This window comes from Patiria miniata, unplaced genomic scaffold (genome assembly GCF_015706575.1).
Source record: "Patiria miniata isolate m_02_andy unplaced genomic scaffold, ASM1570657v1 HiC_scaffold_7, whole genome shotgun sequence".
Lineage (NCBI taxonomy): Eukaryota > Metazoa > Echinodermata > Asteroidea > Valvatida > Asterinidae > Patiria > Patiria miniata.
Genome location: NW_024037074.1, coordinates 36,836,136 through 36,863,609, shown reverse-complemented (window position 1 = coordinate 36,863,609; position 27,474 = coordinate 36,836,136). Strand labels below are relative to the sequence as shown.

General features: G+C 41.0%; 1 protein-coding gene across 1 annotated transcript; it reads left to right on the top strand.

The window, feature by feature from the left end:
• The first annotated feature begins 76 nt into the window (after positions 1-76).
• Positions 77-27,474, top strand: LOC119746458 (ceramide transfer protein-like). The gene is made up of 13 exons (XM_038223422.1): positions 77-497; positions 9,746-9,958; positions 11,691-11,844; positions 12,898-13,014; positions 14,002-14,156; positions 15,295-15,387; positions 15,822-15,932; positions 16,440-16,520; positions 17,631-17,720; positions 18,253-18,385; positions 18,851-19,053; positions 19,841-19,970; positions 26,501-27,474. Exons 1-13 carry the CDS (start codon positions 216-218, stop codon positions 26,626-26,628), a joined length of 1,890 nt encoding a protein of 629 aa, XP_038079350.1. The 5' UTR covers positions 77-215; the 3' UTR covers positions 26,629-27,474.

Genomic DNA, 27,474 nt, shown 5'->3' with positions numbered 1-27,474 from the left:
TGATACCCGTGCAGCGTTCAGGGCCCCTGCCATACAATTTATTATTAAATGCTTCAAAAGTTTGTTCAACCCCCGTACGCATATCCGAAAAACTACCCACTTGAACGCATGACACTGCCCACCCTTCCTTAGCAGAGTAGAACGGAGAGAGTCCAAAAACCTTCATTTTTCCCCATCTTTCCTCGACATTCTAAGACATAAACTGAGCTTATTAGATGATGCATGACACAAGTAGGATCGAGTTAGAGCGGAAAATGTCCGACGACCCCGCAATCTTACTGAGCGACGAGGAAGAAAATGACGACGATTTCGACAGCGATGAAATCGAGAGCGTACCGGAGTTGGAGGACAAGCTGAACAAGTGGACCAACTACATCCACGGGTGGCAGGACCGGTGGGTCTCGCTCCGGAACGGTACGCTCAGCTACTTCAAAGCGCATACGGACATTCATCTTGGGTGCAGGGGATCTATCAGTTTGGCGAGGGCGGATATCGAGGTGAGAATGGAACATATTTGGCTTTTAAAAAATAAAATAAAACCAAAAGGGTAAACGCAGTGGCTATTGTTACGGCAGCCGTAACGCATTTCCCATTTTCTATCGTTACGGTAGACTGCAACCTGGCAACTTTTATAAAAAAAACATGACAAGAAAATATAAAATTAGAAGGAAAAAAGTGAATTTGAACTTTATGAAATTCGGACTTTATTTCCCTTTTAAAAAAAATCCTCCAAAGCCTCAGGTTAGAAAAGGAAAAAAATTCGAGTGCAAAACTGAGATTCGAACCCGCAACCTCGCGGTGCAAAATCCTACCCTCTATCGGCTGAGCTGGCGCACTGCTCGATAAAACGTGGAGAAACAAATAATTATATACCCGCGTGCGTATCAAAAAAATATCGTAGAGGGCGCTAAACAACGAGTGCCGTAACGATAGCCACTTCGAAGGGTAAAATGAGGTTGAACTAGCTTGAGTGACTCCAGCTGACATGCTCATATTCATTCACTACATGTGAATGAATATGAGCATGTCAGCTGGAGTCACTCAAGCTAAGGTTGAACAGCCAATGACAGCTAATTTCTTTTGTCAAAAACTGAAAAAGCCATCCTCAACAATGTTCAACATGTTCAAGGCCCAACTCAGTAATGATAGAGCAGAGCAAGGAACATAACTCAAGCAGTCCAACTTGAACTTGACTGTGCTCAGGTGCTGGTAAAAGTTACTATTTTGGTTTCGCTCATTAAAAAAAAATCTAGCAAGGTGTTTATCATTCTAAAAAGTTACTGTTGCAGCCTCAGGCTCAAGCAGTCTTTTTTATGCATTGGGTAAATAATGTTGCAACCTGATGCCACTTTTTCTTCATATATCGTCAGACCCTCTAAAGCTACGCCATCCTATTTCTATGCACAAGTTCACCTTTATTTATTTGCATTTGGCAAAAGCGCGTGCATGCAAAGCGCAATAAAGGTAAATCAATGCAAAAATGTTGAAAAGACATGAATCTGGGACTGAGTGAGAAACATTTCCAATTTTGTTAGGAAATACTTGGAAAATTTTCTCGACTCTCCATAGACTTTGTACACAACTGCTGAAGTGGCATCTGGATACTACCGGTACTTCTTTCCTAGATGGAAGTGTTTTTATTGCTTTGAACAGTGATGTGTGTTCTGTTGTTATTGTGTTTGGTCGTTGTTGTGTTTAACCCATAATTTCCCTCATAAATCAAAACCCTAACCTCTTTCCACATTCATAATTGATCCTGTTGATATTCTAGTGTCTAGATGAGTCAGAAAACATTATAAGACTGGCATTTTTCCAGCTTTTTAGATGAGTTTGAAATATAAGAATGGGTTTTCATTCGCATATTTATATTGGGCGGGATCAGTCGATCTGCACGTTCGGTAGATGGCATTGCACGATGGGTCGATTCTGTAGGATATCTCGGACTTTGCTTACCTTTTAAAAAAATCTTCCAGAGCCGTGAATTTGAAAGAAAAGGTGTTCGACTAGTGGCAGCGGGATCAACTGATAGCGTTGTGATAGACAGATAGCACAATGCAATGGACTGATAGCGCTCATCGACCGATCGTGCCCAACATATGTAGGAACGGGGTCCTAAAAGAAACTATTATCCAGGTGCTGACCATTCAAGCAGGAACTTTAATGAGGCAGGCTATTTATTCATGCAACTTTTCCTCGGATCCACTGATTTCCTCGTTTTTTACTTCTCAGGAATGCTATTACAAATTGAAAAACACTGTACAAAGTCTTGCGTTGTCTGGAATTTCCACATTTTTTCCCTGAATTTCCAGTTGTAAGCCTGAATATTGTGAAGTCTGGAAATAATAAGACTGCTTGTGAAATAAGTGGTAAGAAAATAATAACACTCTTAAGAACCAAAACAAACGTGGCGCCTGTAAAGTCCACACAATTGCCCAGCCCAAGTCACATTCGTCATATGCCACTTGGGTGGTTGTGTGCAAAGTCTGTAGGTAGTCGCGAATATTTTCCAATTATTTTCTAACAAGTTAAAAAATTTCTTTTTTGATACATTGTTATGACTGAAAAGCCATGATGAATATAAACGACATCAGGATAATGAATCATACCCCTCTTTTTACAAACATGACAATTGTTATGGTTAGAGACTAGTGAGATTAATGACAAAATATCTTGAGGCATGCTATAGCATTGATGAGACAGGATGAAGACAGGATAAAATGCATTGACAATTGTCTGAGAGATCACATGATCCCTGGGGAATTGTGCAATAGGGTGTGTTATGTCCATTACCGCTGTGCTCCTAAGGTGCGGGGGGGGGGGGGGGGGGGTGTCAAGACACATGTTGGTGTACATGTCACGCCCCAACTATCGCATCGGTCCCAACTATAGTTGGGCTTGTCCCAACTATAGTTGGGCCTGTCCCAACTGTAGTTCCACAGTTGGGCTGGCCCAACTATAGTTGGGCCTGTCCCAACTATAGTTGGGACGGTCCCAACTGTAAGTTCCACTGTTGGGCTGGCCCATCTATAGTTGGGCCACTCCGATCTTTTTATTTTGCGGTGTCCCAACTATAGTTTACATTGATGTACAACTGTAAAACGCTCCCTACAGCTCTGATACACGTCTGACTTTACTGGGGACCATTGAAATTAGTTATTGATGGGGTGAATCTATAGTTGGGCCACTCCAATCTTTTTATTTTGCGGTCCCAACTATAGTGTACATTGTTGTACGATTTTATACAACACCTGAATAAATCCCCGTCATCTGATTGGTGAATTGTAGATCACGTGACATAATATTATTCGGTATAATGCACGGTGCGACCATGCGTTATACCCATGCGTTATACCGTTTCACTTTGCGCTTGTTCCATGACGCGGTATTTGCGTGCAAAATGCATGCTGGTGTGCGCGTTCAGCGTAGCGCGTATTGTTCCAAAGAGCCAGCGCTACAGCGTTGGGTTCAAACATTTTCGTGAAGGGGTAGTTCAACATCTTTAAAATCAAAATAAATTGTAGTTTATAATTTACCAATCAAATGACGAGAATTTATTCAGGTGTTGTATAAAACAAATAACGAATGTTTTACGTTCGTGCAATGGAAAGAATAATTTCATTCGGTGACAGACTGAATGTTCTATTCCACTCGGCTTCGCCTCGTGGAATAGAACATTCAATCTGTCACCTCATGAAATTATTCTTACCATCGCACTCACAAACATTCGTTATTTGTATAATAAAACATTCCCTACAACTCTAATACACATCTGACTTTACTTGGGACCAATGAAATTTTCTATGGGTGGGGACCATCTGTAGTTGGGCCACCGCAATATTTTTATTTGGCGGTCCCAACTATAGTTTACATTGATGTACGACGACTATAAAACATTCCCTACAGCTCGATCTGTTACATACTGTCCGACTTTACTTGGGACCTTTGACATTAGCTATGGGTGGGGCCCATCTATAGTTGGCCGGCCATGGCAATCTTTGAATTTTGCAAAATGTTGCTGGACAATCAACCCAGCAGCTGGACAACTCATCCAACTAGGCAGTACCACGTGACCGGCCAGCCTTGCGGCATGCATGCACGACGAATACACGGTGCCAGCGCCGCGGAACATTTAATCCAACAAGATCTATCAAGCATGAAGCATCCGGCGCAACTCCAGTCCTAACTATAGTTGGGCCGACCCAACTGCCGCACTATAGTTGGGACAGTCCCAACTATAGTTGGGACCGATGCGATAGTTGGGGCGTGACATACACATCAAATAGTTTACAGGTTGTGTCTTAGGTGTGTATGGATTTTCTTCAGGTAGTAGGTGAATTACAGACTGTGAAGGGTGGGTAGAAAAATTGTTGCTTGGTAAAAATAATGCCCAAAGTATACATGATTTAGTGCATCACCACTCTGAGGCGAGATGTGTGTAGATTTATCTGAATCACCATGGGACAATGATGCTCTTCTCCCTGGAGTGAAGCAGAGTTGTAATGACTCGAGTCAATGACTCGACTCGAGTCCGACTCGAGTCACAATTTTTGGTGACTCGACTCGACTCGAGTCCCAAAGGGTAAATGACTCGACTCAACTCGAGTCCCTCATCAGAATGACTCGACTCGACTCAAGGAAGGCTAATGAGACTCGAGTCCCAAAAATAAAAGCAAAACTTTGCGAAAAATATTTGCAATGACTTACGCCGGTGCCGGTTTTTGTTCACGTCACGTTAGAATTTTCGCAAATATTGTATACATATACATACGTGGTTTGATCAGTGTCCCCATTAGTTGAATGACGATCAGCTGGCACCCCCTTTTTATTTTCATTAAGAGTCAAATTTGGTGTCGCCACATGTAATAGCCCGAATGTAATATTTAAAAAGCAAAAAAATGACTTCGCTTTTGTGTTTTTTTATTGTATAGTGCTCACATATTTGTGACTCGAATTGACTCGAGCTAAATACTTGACCCGACTCGACTCGACTCGACTACACACTGTGACTTGACTCGACTCGACTCGACCTTCTTGACCTAATGACTCGACTCGACTCGAGTCACTTCTTTAAAATGACTCGACTCGACTCGAGTCACAAAAATCAGTGGCTCGTTACAACTCTGGAGTCAAGGGGTTTGTCTTACAATTGATAGGTTCATAACAGTACATGCCACATTTTCTGCATTGATTCTGCTGCATTTGTAGCATCCAAGATAAGAGGGACACTCTATGGGCCTTATGCACGAGTCGGCCATGTTAAATTGAAAGTGAGGTAAAATCTTAATTTTTGGAACTTGCGAAGAGAAATGAAAGCAAGTTAATTGCAAATAAATTCCAGTCTGCTTCAATGAATAATTTAAAATTTGTAATTAAACCTTCCCTAATGTTTAAAGCCGGATTGAAAAAAAGGAGAGTAAAATAAGGCTGCATTATGTCTGCATATAAAAATAGTCTGGCACCATTTCATTCAACAGTTAGCAACCCTAACCCCCTAGCATGTCTAGTACTTTCTCAGGACTACCCTGCTAAATCCAACAGAGTCCAACCGGACTTTCCTGTTCAATCCACTGTGCCTCATTTTCGGTTGTCTGCCGAATCCAACGGAGTCCAACAATGCGTTACAATGCGGTTCAGTTGGCTGCTAAATCCAACATTTTGCATGAGGAATGTACACAAGGGGTTAACTGCTCAATCCAACAGGCTCCATCGGGTATGTGACATAGTTGGATCCTGTTGGATTCAGCAGGGTTTGGGTTAATGAAATACACCCAGGGAACTCGACAAAAATGGCCAACTCGTGCATAAGGCCCGTGATCCAAATGAAGTAATTTTTTTTTGGGGGGGGGTGCCAAACTTGCCACTTGTACACAAATGTACCATTCTTCTTGGCATCCTGTAGAACCCAACAAAATTTAGCACTCACATCTAGGTGTAAACCCCATTGATTCACACAAACCCAACAGTAACACACACTGTTCAAAGGTCTTTTCTTCCATGCTTACATGTAAATCAACAAGATCTAACGAAACATTCCTGACAAATGTGATCATCGTGTTGATACACAGTCCAGCATGTTCCAATACAAATTTGTACAAGCAGCAAAGGGCGGTCCTGCTAGTTTGCGTCAACAAAGCGTCAACAAGCGTCAGCAAACATGATTAGCGTCAACAAAGCATCAACAAGCCCAAAATGCTCAAAATGCATTCTTGAGCTTCAAACAAGCTATACGTTGTATTATTGTAAGAAATAGGGGGAAATTCAGGTTCACAATCTCACATAAGAAAAGGATTTTTTTTGTGCAACGATTTACGGTGACTGGAAGCAGCCATCTTTCTTTTCTCAGCGGCAATTCGTTTTGGGCATGCCCGATTGTACCATACCCCAGAAAAACAAGATGGCAGCCAGCTTCGTTGGAAGAAGGGCACCGTTGTCGTCGTACCTTTAGAATGATATTTTGGCGTACTTTTTAAATAATGTGATAAGTTGGAAATAATTTGCAGGTAAGCTTATTTGTAGGAACCCACTGAGTATTGTGAACACCTTTCTTTTGCTGTAAAAGGCTTTGTTGATGCTTGTTATCGCTTGTTGACACTTACTAGCACGACCCGCTAAGGAGCCAGTAGGTTCTTTGGTAAAAGTTTGTCGACCTGCAGCAACCATGCCACTCACCTCCATGTTTGTACACACTGTCACCCATGGTATTTGGTTTATTCAGGGGTCGAAGTTCAAAGTCTAACTGATTTTACATAGGGTAGATTATCTCCAGGCTATGACCCAAATGGCTTTTGAGTGCTGAAAGCCAGAGTAATAAATAGCCCTGCATAATAATTATTAGATCTGGTGGAATGTCTAAATCTGTGGTCCAAAGCACAGGATGTTAATGGATGAAACATGAAATTGATTGTTGACATGTCAGAAAGCCAACTTTATGATCTATGAGTTTAGTTAAGATTGTTAAAGGTATACTGCGCATGCTTTTGTGGAGTTTCTACCCTGAAACATACGGTACATGTACATTCCTTTATAAGAAGCTTGCAGACAAAATATAATTTTGGGGGGAGGTGGGGAAAATTTTATATACCAGAAGAACATTTGTAAAGAAAAAAAACATAGAAGAAAACTCATAAATGTCACCCATAATGCCAGTATTTTTTATTGCCAGGGTAAAGCCTTAGGAAGTGTTTCAAAACCATTCCTCTGAAACTTATTACCACATCGTGTGATGACGTGTAAGTTTGTACAATACACCAAAAAAACAATTGTTTGCATTTCAAACTTTGATTGCATTGGCAGTATTTGCATTAAACCCTCCTATGCAAACATGCATTTAATTTAAGTGACTGTTTTCAACAGTTAAGAGCTCCCAGCCTACTACACATGTGCATAAAGCAGGATTGACTGGCTGTGACTGTTTATGTACGGTAACTTGATACAGCTTTGCTTTGACTGTAGGCGATTGCTAAGCCAGCTGTGCCTACCACTTGCCTGCTTTTGTCTGTTGACTGAATTGGACTAGTTAGAGTGCTTGCTGAAAAAAAAGTTCTGACTGTTGGTGACTAGCCTGTGTGAAAGGCATGGCAGGGGAAGAGGATTGATTTTTTGACTGTCTGTGACAGGAGGGTTGACTAAACTACTTCGATGGTAAATTAGACACAAAACTGTTTTGACGAAAACTCTAAATTTGCCACCTGCAGTCAGAATGAACAAACGTTGTCAGACAATGTTTTCACATGCCGCCTCTCACGCGCCTCGCGCATGATCACACACTTTGTATGAATTAACCATGATCGTGACAAGTGTTACATACATGTGTATCTACTATGTGGACTTTCCTGCAGCCGTACATGCGTGTGCTTGTGGGGAAGACCTTTGCTTCCCTTTTTTTGTTCTCTGTTCCTATAGAAATCTCAACTCCAAATCTCAGACTTCCTTATGGGGAAGATAGATTTCTAAAGACTTCCTTGTGTCTACTGTTCTATTGTATTTTGTACCCCATAAGGAACCATACATCTACCTTTGTTTTCCTGTAGTTAAGAAAAACTGGAGGAAAAACCTCATTTTACTCACACCATGAACACTCTTTTAACCTGAATTTTCGATAGTGATTTTCTTGAGTGTTCCTCTTCATTTTGCGACTGATAACCCTGAACCCCCAAAAATGCCTCTATCACTGTTTTTTCAGGAAGTGGAAAACACTGTGTGGACCTGTGTGAGTCCACATATCGTCTTCAGAGTTCCTGCACTGTGTTGACATCTTTTGTTCACAGGTCCACATAGTTACAGCAGTGCTTGCTCATGCGCACCCTATACACTCCCTAACTGCCCTGAATCCTCCAAAATCCTTTTTGCAAATTGGAGGAATTTGCAGGATTGAGGTTACATGGCAAAAGTGCGTTGCTGATTTCAGAGTACGCACTGTGTCAAGGTCTTGGGCCGGACCTTGTGTTGTTTATGCTCAGCCGTGCATAAATTTAGTCCTTGATTATACTTGACATCCTCCGCACTGCTCCAGGATGTCACTGCCTCTGCCTCAGCCTATTGACAGTCATAGCCGGAGGATTTTGCAGGATTCAGGCAGTGGTCACCTCTCCATGGACCATATTCAAGAAACAGAGGAATTCGCAGGATTGAGGCTAGCTATTTTTCCATGAGGCCAATTGGAGGATTTTGCAGGATTGAGGCTACATCCTAGCAAAAAGGCCTAGGGAGTTAGGGTTTTAAACAGTGTAGTGCTGTTAACCCTAGCCTTCCAAAATCCTCTAAAATCCTCCGTGCGTTTTTGGAGGATTTTAGAGGACTAAGGCTGAATGGCGAAAAAGTGTCGCTTGATTTTGTGGGATGCACTGTGTAGAGTTCATAGGCTGTACCCAGCATTGTTGATGTCCAGTCATGCATCATTGAGCCCCGCATTATGCTCGATATCGTCTACGCTGCTTCTGAATGTCATCGGCACTGCCCCAATCCGTTAACAGTGCTTGTTGGAGCATTTTGAAGCATTAAGGCGATGATCAGCACTCCACTGAACAAATTTAAGAAATAACAGATGATTTGGGAGGATTGAAGCTGAATCCAATTTTTACATGGTGGCAATTGGAGGATTCTGCAGGATTGAGGATGGTTCCTAGCCAAAAGGGCCTAGAGAGTTAGGGTTGTAATAATAAATAAAAAAAATTATTGCATGAAGATTCCTTTGCTGTTTATTAGTTATAATTCTTAGTTGATTCTTTTTCATCAGCATTTACGAGAAAGTTCTAGCAGAGCTTTCCCTATCAGAACTTTCCCATAACTGCTGGTGAAAAAGAATCAAATAAGAATTAAACAAGAAAAAGTGATTTTGATTTCAAATCTTCTTTTTTTGTGTGTCAAGTTCTGACAGCGCATTTCAGATCAAGAGCTTGTTGACAACAGCCCATTATTTAATTATTTAAATGCAGATCCAAATTTCTGTACCAAAATTGTATTTTTGGTAATTTTCTTATGTCCGCTGATTGGTTTTATCAATCAATCGTTTACTTTTGTTAGCGTCCTGTTTGAATAATATTAAAACATTAACACAGACATCAAATGTCGTGTAAAATTTACAGATGAAATGAAAGTTACTATTTTTAGTTTTCCAAATAAACCACATAGCGAAACTGACTATACATGTAGTTTCATTATAATAATTGTAAAGTTGAACAAAGAAATTGTTTTTTGTTTTAATATAAAGTAATTTTGTTTATTTATTTATTATTTTTTTATGTAGGCCCACCCCTTTGATGAACTTCGCTTTGACGTCAGCATCAATGACAATGTGTGGTACCTGCGCTGCAAGAACACCGACGACCGTCAGAAGTGGCTGGATGCATTGGAGGCCCAGAAGGCGGCCGCCGAGGCAGAGAGCACCAGCCTACAGCGTCAGGGCTCCATGCTGTCGCTACACTCCACCGCTAGTTTGGCCTCCTCCTCTTCATTCAAGGTTTGTGGTTCAAAGATTGAAGCATTAAAAGTATGGAATGAACCCTTCTCCCATGAAAACTTACACCTGTGCGAGATAACCACTTAGGAGGTGTTTGCGCAGTAACAACCAAAACCAGAACCAGAACCAAAGTCCATCACAAGTTTGAATCACAAAATGAATCACTAGTCAATTCAACAGTGTGATCACAGATAACATGGGTTGAACAGTAACCAAGGAATGCATTCTTCAGAGTTTGTATGAATAGTTATGAATTGACCCCGGGACTCATATAATATGATACAGTTGAAGGCTGCTATGCTGATTATTCGGCTTCACCGAACATCATCCTTGGCTCCCAGGTATTTTATGTACAAAACGTACCGAACATTGCTGTTGAAAAATGTTGACAGATTAATAAAAAATCTACTGGTTTTATTAAACACTATTTGGGCCATTTTTAATTCCCGAACGTCAAACGACCCATGGTTACATCGTGTTTGAATGTTGAAGAGTGATAGGTGGCTATGATTTCTCCAAGAAACAGAAGGGGAAAAGCCTCTCATTGCTGAAGTTTCATGACGACTCCGCATGCAGCCGCGGGACGTGAGAAATGTCAGCTCACTATTGGTCAAAAGAGGGCGCTACTGATGTGTGAAAACCACCGTAGTAGGGTTCCCCCCCAAAGCTTAGATTTTGCACCTACATGTGTATTCATGCATATTAAAGGGAAAATACAACCTTTGCAAACATCAAAAAATAAAACTACCAAATCATTTTGAAATACCTTGCTGGACTGTTAGTGAATGACAGTGTAAAGCATCCTGTAAAATCATGGCACCTGGTATACTGTCATTTTCAAGAAAAGTGGTATTTTTGTATCAATTTTCAACGCTGGTCCGACCAGCATTGGAAAAAACTGGCTTTTTTTTTCAAATACTGGCCCCATTTGACCATCGCACTTGTTTGCAATCGATTACACACCTATGAATGGGTACAAGCCAGCTAGACTGGTTCCCTGATCTTACAATTCCCCAATTTGTATGTAAACTGCTCTGTTTCTTCTTATATGGAGTCAGGGAACCAGACTACAGAAAAATGATTGTTTTTCTTGGTTTTTATAGCATTTTCGAACCCAAAACCTCAAAAAAGTCAGTGTAATTGTATTTGCTATATATTTCCAACCCCCCAATTCCATCCATTTCTGAAAATTACAGCAAAAGCAAATGATGTATATTCCCTTTAACCCTCCCTGTCTGGCTGGCAATTTCAACAAGGCCAGCTCAGCAGCCAAAATAAATCAAGTGACTGTTTTTAACAGTTGGGTGCTCCCCTGCCTTCATGAAGCAGGATTGACTGGCTGTGATTGTTGTGAAGCCTGATATAGCCATGCTTTGACTGTAGGAGATTGATAAGCCAGCTGTGTCTACCAGTCACATGCTTTTGTCTGTTGATGGAATTTGACGGTCACAGTGCCTACACGAAATATGATCTGACTGTTGGTGACTAGCCTGTGTAAAAGGCATGGCAGGGGAACAGGATTGAATTGTTGACTGTCTGTGACTGATCAAACAAAAGGAGGGTTAACGTGTGCAAACAATATACTTGGGTAGGCATGGGCCTTTTTGAAGTGGCTAAACGTTTAAACGGTGATTAATTAATTAATAGATTTGCTAAAGGTTTCCCAAAATTAAACACAAAGTCCCATCTGTAATACAGATATGAACTCATCACTGGTTCCATTTGTCTGCAGAAGGGGCGTGGCTTGCGGGAGAAGCTTGCCGAGATGGAGACATTCCGAGACATCCTCTGTCGTCAGGTGGATGCCCTGCAGGGTTACTTTGATGTCTGCGCTGAGTCTGCCTCAACAGGATCAGGAGACCCGAGGAAGTGGCTTGACGACCCGTGTAAGTTGAAACCAGCATATTGTTTCAAAATGCTGATATTTTGTCTAGCTTATAGTGTAAAGGGTGAGCGGACATGAAAAGCTAAAGCAGTCAGAACGATTCTAAAACTCTTGAATCCTTCAAAATCAACTAGAAGGTTTTTGAATGTTGTGTAGAATTTTGAAAGGTAGAGACCGGTCACTTTTTCTTGACATGGGGCTTGGTGCCCTGTGAAAGATAAGTGCAAAGAGTATTCCAATGAGGTTTTTTGCATAATGGAAAAGTTCACAGATGTACATGTAGGAACACAGCGATGCGGAGAGACAAAACATGACGCTTAATTCCAAAACTGCACTCACTTAATCAAATGCATTACATCCACTATCAAATACTTTTTCAGTGGCACAAGGCTTAAAGTGCCCATGCAGTGTAATGTGTTTTAATGCAGTCCTTTGTATCCCAAATAAAGCTTATTTTTAATTTTTGGTTTGCCATTTTCAAGGGTATTTTGGTGCATTTTTGGTTTTTATGCTATTGAAAACTTCCATATTCATGAGCAAAAGTCTGATGTCATTTCAGGTAGAAATCTCAATGTTACAGTTATTTCAGCACCACAAGTTGTTAGAATGTTGGATATTTTGTTGTCGTAAATTTTCTGTTCTTTGGTGATTCGTTGTTGTCTCGTACCTGGCAGTAAGCCAGTGAGCAGACTTTACTCCCAGATGTTTTCACTGGGCAAATGTTTGGGTTCACATTTGAACAGAAAACCCCTAAACTGAACAGTGTCTTTCTGACATCACAACAACAGCGCCCTCAGGTGTCCAGAAAAGCATGGACAATTTTAAGTGTGAAAAGAAGTGCACTTTTTAATAAAAGTAACCCAAAAGGGATGTCAGATAGTTTTCATACAGTTGAAGAGGAGTAAAAAAGTTGCACAAAATATGTTCCTAAGAAAAATTTAGTTCATGGACCCTTGAATACAAATGCTACTGTTTCCTGTGTGGGATTTTAATATTGGGCCATGCACGTACATGTAACTTGATGAATGAATGAATGGTCATGTTTGTTTGACAGTATCTGATGGCAATGACGATGGAGAAGACATTGATGATGAATCAGGAACCACGCCCCGCGTTGACTCCCACATGAGGTTCATCCACACAAATGGACCCTCGGCTCACAAAGACAAAGGTACACTCTTTGCCATTTAGGCGGATAAATTGTGCGAATTCCTTCCACATGAATCGAATTGGATGCAAAACCCAACCAGCAAAGAATCACCATGGAGTTATGTGGAGGGTGCTGATGAGCTTATCAGAGGATTAGCTCGGCAGTCCTTGGAATGTGTTGCTGCTGTCGTCCCTTAATAATGTGCATTCGGTAAATGTAGGGCATTTTCTTCAGATAAAAGTTCAGTTGGAGGGTGCCATGGCATCAATTTCGACACACAATTTCATCACAGACAATTTCGTCACAGACAATTTCATCACAGACAATTTCATCACAAGGGTATTGCAGAAAATGAAATTAAACCCAAAATTTGTTTGTCCAAAATGAAAGTTGCATGCCCAGTGATCTTAAAAAAGAACCAGAATTTTTTCTTTCTCCCAACAACTTTTCAACCTCTATGTTTTGTTTAAACGAAAAAACATACTTTAATTTGATTTTCGGCATGTGCAACCCTCTGAAAAAGGGCTTTCATTGTGCACACAAATGAGCCTGCCCTGCGAGAGCCAAATCGTCTGGCAGCCAATGATTCGAATTTTCTGATGTAATAATTCAATAACTAAACATTGTTGGATATTTTTTGTTCAGTGTCTCATTCAAAAGTGGATATCTTGTATATTGCTAGGAAAATAGTTATTAAAAAAATAACTCAGGTGAAACTCAGGAAAAAAGCCCCAGGAACAATCTTGAACTTGCACAATTGCATTTTAGTTGTGAAGAGTAGAGTGCCAACTTTCTCCACAAACTGAGAATGCAATTATGGTATAAAATCTGATTGATCCCATGTGATGTTTTTTGTGTGGTTGGAAAATGTTCATTGTTCAACTGTAATTCCAGCTTTTTTGTCTTTGACATGCACGCAGACATGTTGAGGCTAGTTCCTGTCCAGTTTTAAGTTTTTATTTGTAGAATTATTTCCATCGACTCTTTGCGTCTCGTGCGTCTTTTCAGACAAGCCCAATTTCCAGCCCCACCAGATGGGCATGGACTTCAAAGGGGAGGCGTTCACCTTTAAGGCCACCACGGCTGGTATCCTAGCAACCTTGTCTCACTGCATCGACCTGATGAGGCAGCGGGAGGAGCAGTGGCAGAAGAGACTTGAGAAGGTGAGGTCATCTAAGATCTGGAGTGGTTGTTCAAAACAAGCCCATCACAAGTAAATCACAAAAGAATCACGATTCAAATAGTGAATCAAATCACAAGTCCATCACAAGTCAGTCACAAGTCAAATGGTAAAACAAAACACAAGTTAGTCACAAATCAAATTGTAAATCAAATTTCAAGTCAATCACAGGTCAAATGGTAAGTCAAGTCACAAGTCAAATCGTAAGTCAATAACAAGTCAAATCACAATCAAATGGTAAGTCAAATCACAAGTCAGTCACAAGTCAGACGATAAGTCAAATCACAAGTCAAATAGTAAGTCAATAACAAGTCAAATCACAATCAAATGGTACATGTAAGTCAAATCACAAGTCAGACGATAAGTCAAATCACAAGTCAAATCGTAAGTCAAGTCACAAGTCAAATCACAATCAAATGGTACATGTAAGTCAAATCACAAGTCAGTCACAAGTCAGACGATAAGTCAAATCACAAGTCAAATCTAAGTCAGTAACAAGTCAAATCACAATCAAATGGTAGTAAGTCAAATCACAAGTCAAATCGTAAGTCAATAACAAGTCAAATCACAATCAAATGGTGCATGTAAGTCAAATCACAAGTCAGTCACAAGTCAGACGATAAGTCGAATCACAAGTGAAATCATAAGTCAAGTCACAAGTCAAATCACAATCAAATGGTACATGTAAGTCAAATCACAAGTCAGTCACAAGTCAGACGATAAGTCAAATCACAAGTCAAATTGTAAGTCAGTAACAAGTCAAATCACAATCAAATGGTGCATGTAAGTCAAATCACAAGTCAGTCACAAGTCAGACGATAAGTCAAATCACAAGTCAAATCGTAAGTCAATAACAAGTCAAATCACAATCAAATGGTACATGTTAGTCAAATCACAAGTCAGACGATAAGTCAAATCACAAGTCAAATCGTAAGTCCATCACAAGTCGGTCACAAGTCAAATCGCATGTCAACGACTGAATTTTGAGGATTCATGAAATTGCCTGTGAAGTTAGGGTTTATGCAGCATTCTCAAGCCATAAGGTAAAAAAATTGTATTCTAGATGAGAGTGACTTTTTCATACACTGATCAATTGATTTTGTACTGCATTGCTTTGGTAGGAGCAAGACAGGAGAAAAAAGGCAGTGGAAGCGTACAGAGCAGCTCTGAAGGATGTCAAGCAGAAAGCACGTCTTGGGGGTCCAGACTACGAGGTTTGTTAGAAGCCTCAGATCCTGAAAAATGATATTTGTTTCCAAATTTTAGGCTCACAGAACTCAAAAATATTTGTAAAATCGATACCAATTCACGGTTTATGTTGTAATTGATACAAACTCTTCACATCAAAACCCCAATAAAATAATGCCTATAACAGTGAAACATTAAGAAGTATAAACCCTCCCCGGTCGTTTTACTACAATAAATTTTTTTCTGAGTTTCAAGAGTTGAAACCCCACGAAAACAGGACTTGGGTACCAGAGGGAGTTGATTCCTCAAAAAACTTTTCTAATGCAGAGGAGTGTGTACAGCATATTTACTCACCGTTGAAAATTAATTGCAATAATTCCTCTTTTTTGAGTAATAAAACAAAAAACAAATGTCCTATCTGCATTGAACAATGTCTCATTTGTAATGACCCCTTTTGTAGGAGGGGCCTCACAGCATGTTGAAGGAGGATGAGTTTTTCGACGCCATTGATGCAGCATTGGACATCCATGATCAGACGGAGGCTGACATTGAACAAGCAGATGACGTGGCAGTAAGTCTTGATAATGGGAGGGGAAGGAAGGGGGGGATTGGCGCAATTATACGATTACGCTGAAAGTGCACTGAGTTGCTTAGAAGTTATTTTTAAACCTGGCAAACTGTCTAGATCAGGCATGCAAAGTTTCCTCGGATCCACTGATTTCCTCGTTTTTATTTTTAACTTCTCATAAGTGCCTTAACAAAAATACTGCACAAAGTCTTTTTGGGTGTGGAGTTTCCTCGTTTTTGTCTATTAAATTCCCAGTTGCATGCCTGCTAGATGCATTGGTTTGGACAGCCGAGCTCACTTTAATTGGGTGCGGCACGGCAGTAGCACGGTGTTAAGGACAGGCCTCAGACAGTGATAGAATAGTTGTGCCCGTACTCCCTCGCTACGTGTTTGAACCGGCATGCACTGTGTCTAGCACATCAAGCTCTCATCAGTGGTCAGGAAGCCCCATCGATTCTTGCAAGGAATCCCTACTTTTTCTGACGTAATATTAAAATGTTGATGTTGCAGGCCCACAAGGATGCTTCGTTTAGCTCCAGTAACACCATCAGCAAGGACATGCCTCCCCACCCTCACAGACTCATCCAGGAGGTATGTATGATCCAGTGTTGTAACCCTAACCCTCCAGGGTATTTTGCATAGAAAACCCCGTCAATACGCAGCAACACGCAACACTTGACTAAGTGACAAGCCTGCCAAATGTAGCCAGATCCATCGGGTCAAAACTATCAAGGCCCTAAAATGCCTCATGGTCTGTGGTCACCATATGCAGCAAGATATTCAATTCTATTTAACTGTGGCATTGTTCGGGTAGACTACAGTCCTGGCCAAATCTCGCTGGGCCCCCGACCCCTGGCCCCCCTGCTCAGTGTTGTCTCTCATGACGCAGTGTGTGCTCCATCAGCTGGAGTGAACAACATTGACCGGGGAACGGGGGAGTAGGTGACCGTGGGAGGCTTAAGGAAGTGTCTCAACCATTTTGGCCGGGATTGTAGCTCTCATTGTCTCGGAGTTGGCCGTTAATGCACTGGTGTTGGTAGCCGAATGCATCATCTGTGTTGCGTCTGGCAGTGGTAGGGTTAAAGGCATATAGATCATTTGTGTTACATGCATTTTGTTCATTACCAATTATAACAACACTGAAAATCCAGTGATAAATATTCAAAACCGAACCTGTTCAGGTTTCAGCTCAGTGGATATTACACCTTTCAAGAAAATGGTGAAAAACCATGCACAACCTTTTGATCACGAAACACGATTCCGTCTATATAACTCTTATTTCTAACAATCAGTCAATTGACTGATCCTTGGAAATCACCTACATTTCTAAAACAGATACCTTGACCGCAACACAGGGGTAGAAATCCGAGTTTCATGAGAACACTTCACCAAGCACAAAAAAGCATTTACTAAAGGACTATGATTCAAGTTCGAGTCTGCATCCTTTCTTCAAAATATGCACAATTTTTACATACCGGTACTTGTGTCAGCTGTTTTGTGTCATGAAACTCAAATGCAAGGCTAGGCCTATAAAACCTAGGTGCATATGCTTGATTTTGTTCACCGTATATTACAGTAAACTTGACAGCAGGGGTGGAATTGAAATGATCATTGACTAATCTCTGATTTTGTATTTTGTTCCATCGCAACTTTTTGTGGACTCGGTCACAAAATGTGTCCTTTCTTCCCATCTCTCTGCAGTGTCACGACAAAGTGGAAGAGAACGTGAGGTACTCCTTTGAGAACATCGAGAGCAACTGGGATCTGCTTCATCAAGAAGGGGAAATGAAGGTAGGTGGAGCATCCTCCCCGTAATCCATACATTTTGTCCGCATTAGGATGTCAACCAATCAGTATTTGTATGATAAGCCTTTTTCGGAGTTCCAACTGCGCGCATTCGTAACCTGTGACAACGCACAATGTTTGTCTCAAATGCCCTTTGACAGTACCCACAATGCACAAACAGCCTTTTTATAAAGTCAGTGGCGCGATAATGTCAAAGGCCATTTGAGACAAATAATGCGCGTTGTCACAGGTTATGAATGCGCAGTTGGAACTCCGAAAAGGCTTATTGAATTTCAGCCTTGTGTAGACGTAAATTTATTATTGGGTTGTGCTCACTGTTGTCCAAGGGCTTGTGTGAAAAGTTTCACGAGCCAACGCGGGTGGGACTCGAACCCACGACCTCCTGCTCACTGGTGGAGACTTTTTGGTTTGGCTTGACGCTGGAACATCAGTCATTTTCTTGAAGAATGCCTTCTATTGGACCACTCTCCAGGGCTAGGTCAATTTCATTATGATGATTGTTTCTCCTCCCTTGCAGATCTTCAAAATGGAACAGGAGATTGACGGAATCGTCCTGGACCCCCTCAAAGCGACGCACACTGTTCGTAAAGTCACAGCAAATGAGATGTGCCGAATGTTCTGGGATCTCAAATACAGAATGGACTGGGATGGTTAGTCAAACATCTTCTTTGAAACAACACTTTATTGTAGACCCACATAAAATAAACTTGTGTCCTCAGGCAAGTCACTTTACTCCAACTTACCTCTCTCCAAACCCTTAGCTAAGGTAAACTCATGTCAGACTGGTCTTCCAGAACGGCCTGGAACTACGCTATTCCAAAGATTAAAATTAACTTTGCCATGGGAAACCATTCAAAAAACTACACATGAAAAATCAATTGATCAGACTTTCAAAACACATCTGGAGTTCAGTCAGTGAAAAATTAGTACAAAAAGTTTGCCTTTCTGAAACAAAATTCTGTTTCGGACAACTTGGGTTGCTCAAGACATGTTTTGTTTGGCATGACCTTGGAACGCTTGTCTGAAAAGGGTGTAAAAGCAAAATCATTTTATACATAGACTTGCACAAGTCCTTGAAAAAAACAGCTTACACTGTCGTTCTAACCATGTCGCAGGAACCCTAGACTGGTGCAAGTCCTTGGAGACCTTGGCCCCAGACACCTTCGTCTGTCATCAGATGATGCGTCGTGTCTGGCCCGCCACGCAGCGTGACACCTGCTTCCTGTCCCACATACGCAAGCTGGATCTCAGCCACCAAACGCAAGGCGACGTCGGGTCCTGGATCGTCGTCAACTACTCCGTGGATCACCCGGACGCGGTGAGTTGGGGAAAGGAGTCTTTTAGTTTCAGAACTCTGGAGAAGTTTGCCAATACAATTATGTGGTTTTGAGAAGAACTCGAGCAACCTCTCAATTTTCGAAGATTTCTTACAGTCCTTTCATGTGGTGGATTCACAAACATCCCCAGGATGTGCTCTCCACCGTGCAAAAACCTGAAGTCTTACTAAATTTTGAGCACTCAGATGTTAACACTCAGATGTTATTTCACACAGTATGATAAAGAAAAACTGCATCAGTTTTCCCCCAAATATCTCTTAGGTGTGATCTGAATTGTAGACTAAATCTGGGACTAGAAAAAAATGCCATTACTGAATTGGTAGTAAATGCTCCTACATCCAGTAAAATGCTTACATCTGCCCAAAATATGTGCGCACCTCAAATTTAGCAGTGCATGGAATAGTACAACTTCAATTATGTCTTCTCGTTATGGTAATCAGAATTGTCTTTGTAGCATAAATGCACCGATTTGTTTTCTCCAGGTGAGTAAGTGTATCCGTGCCAAAAATTTGTGCAATATACTTCAAATTTAAGTGCCTCTGTAACATGCCCACTAGTGTGATACCACCTCAATGTGTCTTCCTCTTGTGGTCTTAAGATTAGTGTTCAAAATGTTCTGCATTGATATACCTTTCTTCCAGGAGAGTAAGCCTATCCGTCTCAGGATTTGTGCACACCTCAATTTGAAGCATGCCCGCTAGCATGGTGCCACCCCATTATTGTCAGATTTGTCTCTATAACGTGATGCATTTATTCCTGTTTCTCCAGGCGAGTAAGTGTATCCGTGCCAAGATCAACGTCTGCATGCTGTGCCAAACATTCCTGGACCCGCCCGACACCAAGCTAGAAAACGCCACCAGAGACAATCTCGTCTGCAAGATTTACTACGTGGCACATGGTGAGTACCTCTTTTTTTCTCCTTGAGTTTTTAAGGATGACCCTTGACCCTTGAAATGACCTTGCTTGACCTCTTGCAAGCTTGCCCTGTGTTAGGCCGGATCTGTATTGCTCGGCTACGGCTCACAATTAAACGTGCGACCATGGAAGCCACTGAAGACACTTCCCATAGCCACGTGTGTTATTCCTAGCCGTAGCCTAGAAATTGGGACGTAGCCTTAAATCTTGTGCAAGGTAAGATTGTGAAGCCATCCTCACGTAACCTATTGAGCAAAATAATGTTCAATCCATGTGTAGGACTGTGTAGACTGTTTTGCGGATTGTATTTGTTTTTCTTATGCACCATTGTCTGCACTAAACATTAAAACAGATCTGTCATGCAATAAGCCTCTGTACTGATGACGTACACTTTGTTTACATGTGTGCTTTCCTATGGTGGAACATGGGCTCCCACTGGCTCCATAGGAAAGTGCACATGTAAACAAAGTGTGACGTCATCAGTACAGAGGCTTATTGGTGACCTGGATTTAACCTACAAAAAAAGTGAACTTTTCCTCTTTTTTTTTAAATCTCACTTGGTCTCTGTTCATCACTGCACACTTTCTATTCTTGTCTGTTGCATTCATTCGTAGCTCTTAATTGTCTCTTGCAATTTTATTTTCCATTCTCGTTTGAAAACTTCCTAGCTTTTGCTGTTCCTTTCCGTTCTTGACCTATGTGCTCGTAAAATCAACTGATATAGCCTATGTAATGCCAATATTACAGCAGTGCGCAAGCTGTAATTTTTTTCCTTTCTGTATTTGCAATTTCGTCTTACCGTTAAATTTAGTAGCTGATTATTTTGAGGACATCCTCAGTATCTCAATATATAGGGTCCGAGAATGGCCAGCGTTGCATTGTCCTTATGACCTTTGACACAATGAGATATCCATGTTGTCTTGAGAACTTCTTGTTCTTAACATTTACTATTAAAGCCAATCAGACTACATCCAATGTAGCATCAAGGCCAGTAGCAACCAATAGAATGTCAGAAGCTTTGAGGGGGTTGCCAGTCCCCACACATCACTTGAGGCCAGGGTTCCAGTCTAGTAGCTTTTCTGCTTGTGTAGATGACAAGCGCCCTCTTGTGAGACATTTTTTTTTTTTATAGATGATCATTTCAATTGTTTGGATAGCCTTATTGCTTTACTTTATCCTCAAAGTAAATATTGCCATCAAAGCCGAAGTTGCTAAGAGCAGGTTTCCACATGAACAGTTGACATTTGTGATAGATGGGCACCTTTAAAGGGAAACGGGTGAGGGGGGTAGGGGGAGCCAACTAGTTTGGTTGGTCAGTGGTCTGCGAGAAAATGGCCCCCAACTGTGCAGAACTATTCAACTTTTTTTGGTTGATCAGTGGCCTGTGATAAAAAGGCTCCCCAGCTGTGCAGAACTAAAAATAGCTAAATCCGTGGACAAATTTTCCAAAACCTATAAGCGAAACCTGAATTATATCAAAGGGACCTACAATGACGCAATCTTCCTTCAAGTGAAACACTCAGTGGGGTGCTGTGGTCCAGTGGTTACGGTGTTAGACTCGTGTGCCGTGGTACACGGGTTCGAATCCTGGCCGTGGGAACATGGTGCTTGTGCTCTTGAGCAAAGCACTTTACCACTATTGCTTCGTCCTTCGGATGGGACGTAAAGCCGTAGGTCCTGTGTGTTGTGTAATTATGCACGTTAAAGAACCCAGTAACACTTGTCGCTAAGAGAAGGGGTTCGCCCCGGTGACCACAAATTCGTATCCTTGTGGAGACACACACACAATAGGGAACAAAACATTGTAAAGGTCTCCACAGGGCAATTTCTATAGATGAATAGGTCTCCACAAGGTTTTCACGAAATAGATACATGGGTTTTACTCAAAAACTAGGAATTTCCAAAGTGGGTTGATCTGTCGCAAATGGAAGAGTTTTAGAAAAGGGATATCAAGTCCAAATTTCAGCCAAGGAAACTAATTCTGGTTAAAATAAGAGCATTTTGAAACTTCACTTTCAAAATTGAACACTTTACTACACGAGAACAAAGAAATGTCTCCACAAGGATACAAATTTTAGAATGGGTGTTTCTGGCAGTGGCCGCAGCACCTTGTAAACCCTGGTGCCACACCTCCAGTTTAAATTCCCTAGATGGAATATTTCGGAGGACCACCAACCAAGTACCAAGTACTTGCAAAAGGATTTATGCACCAGCTGCACAATTTTCAACTTGAAATGTGGATGGTCAATATATTTCCAAACCTGGATCTTGCGTCATTATTTTAGTCAGTAATATTAAAGTTTCCAACACTATACATCCTTTCCTACTTGAAATAAACATGCCGCTTTGCAACACATGTCACGACAACGTAAAACCGCCTCATTGAATTGCCTCATTATGTATTCATGAATTCATTAAGCTGGCATTTAAACCAATGGGGGGGGGGGTGGGAGGAAGGCACACAGTTTTTCGGGCCGTTTTAATGAATATTTAGCAGGTCAAATGCCATCATCCATTCATAAATATTGAAACTAGAATCCCCGGGAGTCTGATCTTTTCTAACCATCTTTTGAACGGCCTAGAATTCCTGCTTCAGCAGGACAATGCACTGCCGCGTATTGCTTTGATTACACAGGAATATCTGGCTGACCCGACCCCACATTTCATTTGAGGAATGGGGGGGGGGGGGTCGGCAGTTGGGAGTTGGTAATGGAATGGCCATTGCAGCTCCAAGTCCCGACCTGAATCCACTGGAGAATTTGTGGAACGGGTTGGAAAGGCAACTCCATCGCCAAGTTCGGCCACGGAATCAAGCTGATTTGTTACAAATTCTTCAGTGGATTTGGTATGGCCTGGATCATCAGATCCTTGCCAATCTGTTGATTTCAATGAGCCAGCGGTGCCAAGCTGTAATAAATGCTGGGAGAGCTTTTACTTGGCATTAACTTTTCATCACTTTTGCGTTCTATGGGTGCCGCCATCTTGGATTTTGTGATGGCCCCCATTGCCTTTGTAAACGGGAAAAAACTGTGACGGACAAGCTTTAGCCTTTAACTGCCTAAACATTTTTTTAAATGTTTGCTAAACGTTTACAAAATTAAACTCAAAGTCACATTTTGATTTGATTATTCACTGCAGAACCGGAATTCACCGGATCTTCACATGAATCAATACAGGAGAATACTGTACATTAATTACATAGTGACATTGTATATTGTTCATGTACACCACGCAAACCGTCTAATCTTACCCGTACAGTTTCCAATTGGTTATTACATGAACCAAAAATTAAAGAAACACATGGCTGACATTGTTATTGACATTTACAGCAAAGTCGTATTCAGTGACATGCTATCTAAAAAAATTTAAAAATGAAAAAAAGGGGTTCATATATGTATGTCACAATGTTGAAATAAGTGCATATGTTGTAATTCCCCTCCCTTATCTAAAAAACTATTATCCTAAATTAGTATTTGCCATGTTAATCACCCTGGAGGTTTTCTCCGTAAAGCTAGGACCTAGCTCTATGTTTTGCACTGCGCTGCCAGTGTCTTTAACTGGTTAAGGGATTCTAATTACATGACTTGTGCTTGCTCGTATGTCGCACTCTTTTTTTCTTTTCTTTTTTTAATAAACTCTGCTGAAATCCTGGACTTGTGGTTTTGTTTTTCAGTAGAAATCTCTCGGGAAGCAACAACTGAACTTCCTCCAGTGTGTGGGTGTCGTGTGTGACATGTGGCAATTTCCTGATAAAACTTTTTCATTTCCTGGTTCAGGTTTCTATAGAGGTGGCTCGTAATTGCTACCGCATGGTTGTGGAAGTGTTAAAAATTAGAGGGAAAAAACAGAGAAATTGACACCGTACCATCAAGATCTTTGCACAAGCTGTTTTGTTTTTAATCATTCGTATCACCCATATTTATTTTGCGGTAAAAATGAAAACCTGAAAACATGTTCAAATAGGCCAGTGCTCGTATTTACCAGGCACCCAACCTGCATTCACCAGACACTAACGTCAGCATTTCCTGACCTGAAAAGGTTTGTTTTCCTCATCAGTAAATCCTGTCTGCAACGTCTATTGTCATTCAAATGAACTCATTCTAGCCTTGAGTAGTTGTCATGGAAAGGACGTTTGTGCCGTACTTGTCCATGAACCCCTTCCTGTACTGTTTATTCAGAGGTGTACTTCAAAACCAAAAAAAAGCGGACAAAAACTATTATGAAATCAAGGTTTTCTTTTCATAACATTGCAACCAACATGAGACACTGTGCTTTGTGTGGGGCGCCCTCTATTGTCAGACCTTACTTTTTTATTGCTTGTTCTCTTAATAATTGCATAATGTACATAAATGCCTTCTTTATGGGTACTACATGTTTTTGTTCATTCTTTAGACATTTTGTTTGTTTGTTTGTTTGTTTGTTTGTTTATTTGTTTTCCCCCCAATAATTAGTCAGTCTGAATATCAAACTGAGGGTTTGCCTTTTTTTCTGGTCAAAGTGGACAAAAAAGGGGAAGTTCATTCAAGGACTAATGGTTAACTAGTGGTTGGTTCTTGATGTACTGACGTTGAAGTGCGAAAGACTCTAGTCAACCTATTGTCCTGGCAACGACCGTGAGAAAATGGCTGTCGTACATCGGCTAAAGAATTTTTCAACACTCGATGTTTCTGTTTATTTACACAAATAATATTGATTGTGTATTTTAGGACACCTTACACAATCACCATTGTTATTTGTACCAGGGTGACAAAGGTGGCAGAATCGTAAACTAACATGAAAAACTGTGCAATGAAAATTTGATTTTGCACTCACAGTTTGCATTTTTTTCACCATTTTTGCTGATAGTTGGTCCCCTCTGCACTGTGCTATGAACATTGCTTTGATAACCAGCTAAAATGACGGCACGATCACTCGATCAGCCATGGTTTGTCCACCAACTAACATGCGTTTGATCAGAGTTAGTCTAACTATTGTTAACTATGGTCCTTGATCGAACTTGCCCATAATTTTGAATTTGTTGGAGAAAAGTTCTGACCTCTTTCTACGCAGGATTTGCTGGGGGGGGGGGGGGGGTTTGGGGGGGGTGCTGGGAGGGGAGGGGGTTGTTGATAACTTTCCACCTACGTCTTTAGTGTAAATTACTGTAAATTGCACACAACAAATTTGTAACGGAATCTTAAGGAAGTAAATATCCCAAGAGTGTGATGATGCCAGTAAACTGCTTATGAGAATTTCTCATGGGTAAAGAAAAACTTTTGGTTTTGGTTCAGCAGTTTTGATTGCTTGTTAGTTCCTGATTTTGCGTGTTAAGTTCACTGTACCAAGAAAGAGTTTATCCAAGTTGTTGACGTTCTTGAAGTTCAAGCATAGGGCATTGTCCATAATATGGATCCCCAAAATAGAATTCCCAAAGGAAAATTTGTTGGTATTTTAAATCCCCGAGCCAGTTAGCACCCCATGCTTTGCACAAATACGGTGACAATTGGGGAATGACTTCCCAATTTTGAAAGCTACTGCATTGTACATTCTCCCATTGTGACTGGGGGGGGGGGGGGGGGGAATACATACACGTAGGTCCCTTTTGGCGTCTAACACAATGCATTTATTTTCCAAGTACAGACCTGTTAAGAAGAATAAAGCCGCCAAAAAGTTTGTTATGCATCACCTGTCGTATTCGTGGTGGCATGTTCATGAACCCTCAACATTAGAAAAAGAAAATAAAGTTGTGTTTTGTATTGCTTTTCTTTCGCTTTTGGAGGCAAAATTGCAAGTCAAACTGTTTCACTTCGTCCTTGTTCTTGCACGCCCACCACTTTTTATTTCCTGCTACTGCTAAATTTTATGTTCACGGAGCTATGAAACTATGCATTGCAGGCTCTCGCAGTTTAACGCTTGTTCAACACTTGTCAAAACTTGTTCTTTAAGGTTATGTCCTGTGGCCTATTTAATATTACAATGACATTTTCAATGTGATAAGTTTTTTTGCCGTGTAATGGTTTCGTGACTGTGTTTATTTTGGTCGGTGATTGCCAACCCTGATAAGTCATTCAATACAAATAACCATTTTCATGATTGTATTTTTTTCTTTCCCACTTTTAGTGCCCTCTTCCTTTCTTTCGGAAGCGTACATCTGTTTTGTCTTACACAATCTGTTTTTAATTTGTGGTTCCTTTTTTACAGCATCATATCGTTACTCACTTGTAGTTTACTTTAAATTCCGACAAAAGACTATATGTCGAGCAGAAGCTATGTTTTAGGAACACTCTTCCAAACTTTGCACAATTTTTCTCTTAAAATTTTATTCTGAGAGCGTAAAATGTTTTATAAAGAGCAACCACTTACTCTCCAAAAACACTGCCATCCCTAACATTCCCTAGAAAATGCACTTTGTATTTCTTTTGGTGTGTGAAACTTTCATTAAAAAAAGGCAAGTATAAAATCAAGTAGGCCCAGTCTTGACATTTTTTAGAAAAAAAAAATACTAATGACACATCGCTTGTATTACATTCACAGCAAATCCTGGCGGTTGGGTTCCGAGTTCTGTCATTCGCGCCGTCTACAAACGAGAGTATCCGAAATTCCTCCGTCGGTTCTCAGGACACGTGGTCGACTCCTTTAAGAACAAACCCATCACGTACTAGTCCACCGTTGTCCAAAAGCCTAGTCCGAGAAATAAAAACCTTACTCCACTGAGCATGCGTTAAAAGTTACACGGCATTATGGGACAAAGCTGTGGACACATCCGCCATGTTTGTTAAGCTTCTTTTAAGACCGAGGTGAATATATAGCCGATGACCTCTGGCAAAAAAAAAAAAAATCAACCCTACTGGGCATGCTCACCAGTTGCATGGCATTATGGGAAATGACGGCTTGCCCTTCAAATCTTCGGACGTGCTTGCCAAAACCAGCGATGTTTGTCTAGCTCCCTAGACCACCGTGAAGACATCTTTGTGGAACTTGGAATATGACATCGTGGACTTGGATTATGACATGTAGGGTATGAAACTGGAAATAGTTAAGCACTTTTTAAAGGTCAGTTTTTAAATCTTGGCCTCAGCTTCAATCGACCAGCCCCACGTTTCAGGCCATCTAGGCTCTGGGTTTGAAATGAGTGAAACGTGACATTTAAAATAAGGGCTGAATGTTTTTTATGCTTATTTCAAGCATTTAACACTTTAAAAGAGAGACACGGTTGAAATGGCCAAAGCCCAAGTCACGGTTTCAGAAATGTCTTAAAGTGCACAATAAAAGTCAACAGAAGTGCAGTAAAATTGGCCAGTAAACTTACGGGCATTGTTAAATGAAAGGCAGCACTCTCAAAACAGAGAGAGCATTGAAGACGGTAGACAGGCATATGGTGACTGGCATTTTGATCCAATCCGGCATCGAACTTACAAAAATCATTCCCAGCAGAGAACAAAATTTTCTCACTTCAGCAAACCCACACAGGTCGGTATTATGCACAGGAACAATTCTGATGAAGCAAA

Bases quoted from the DNA above. Each gene is read 5' to 3' on its own strand.
- LOC119746458 (XM_038223422.1), top strand. From the start codon at position 216: ATGATGCATGACACAAGTAGGATCGAGTTAGAGCGGAAAATGTCCGAC. The intron at 11,845-12,897 runs GTAAGTTGAAAC...TTTGTTTGACAG, and splicing joins GAAGTGGCTTGACGACCCGT to TATCTGATGGCAATGACGAT. The intron at 13,015-14,001 runs GTACACTCTTTG...GCGTCTTTTCAG, and splicing joins CTCGGCTCACAAAGACAAAG to ACAAGCCCAATTTCCAGCCC.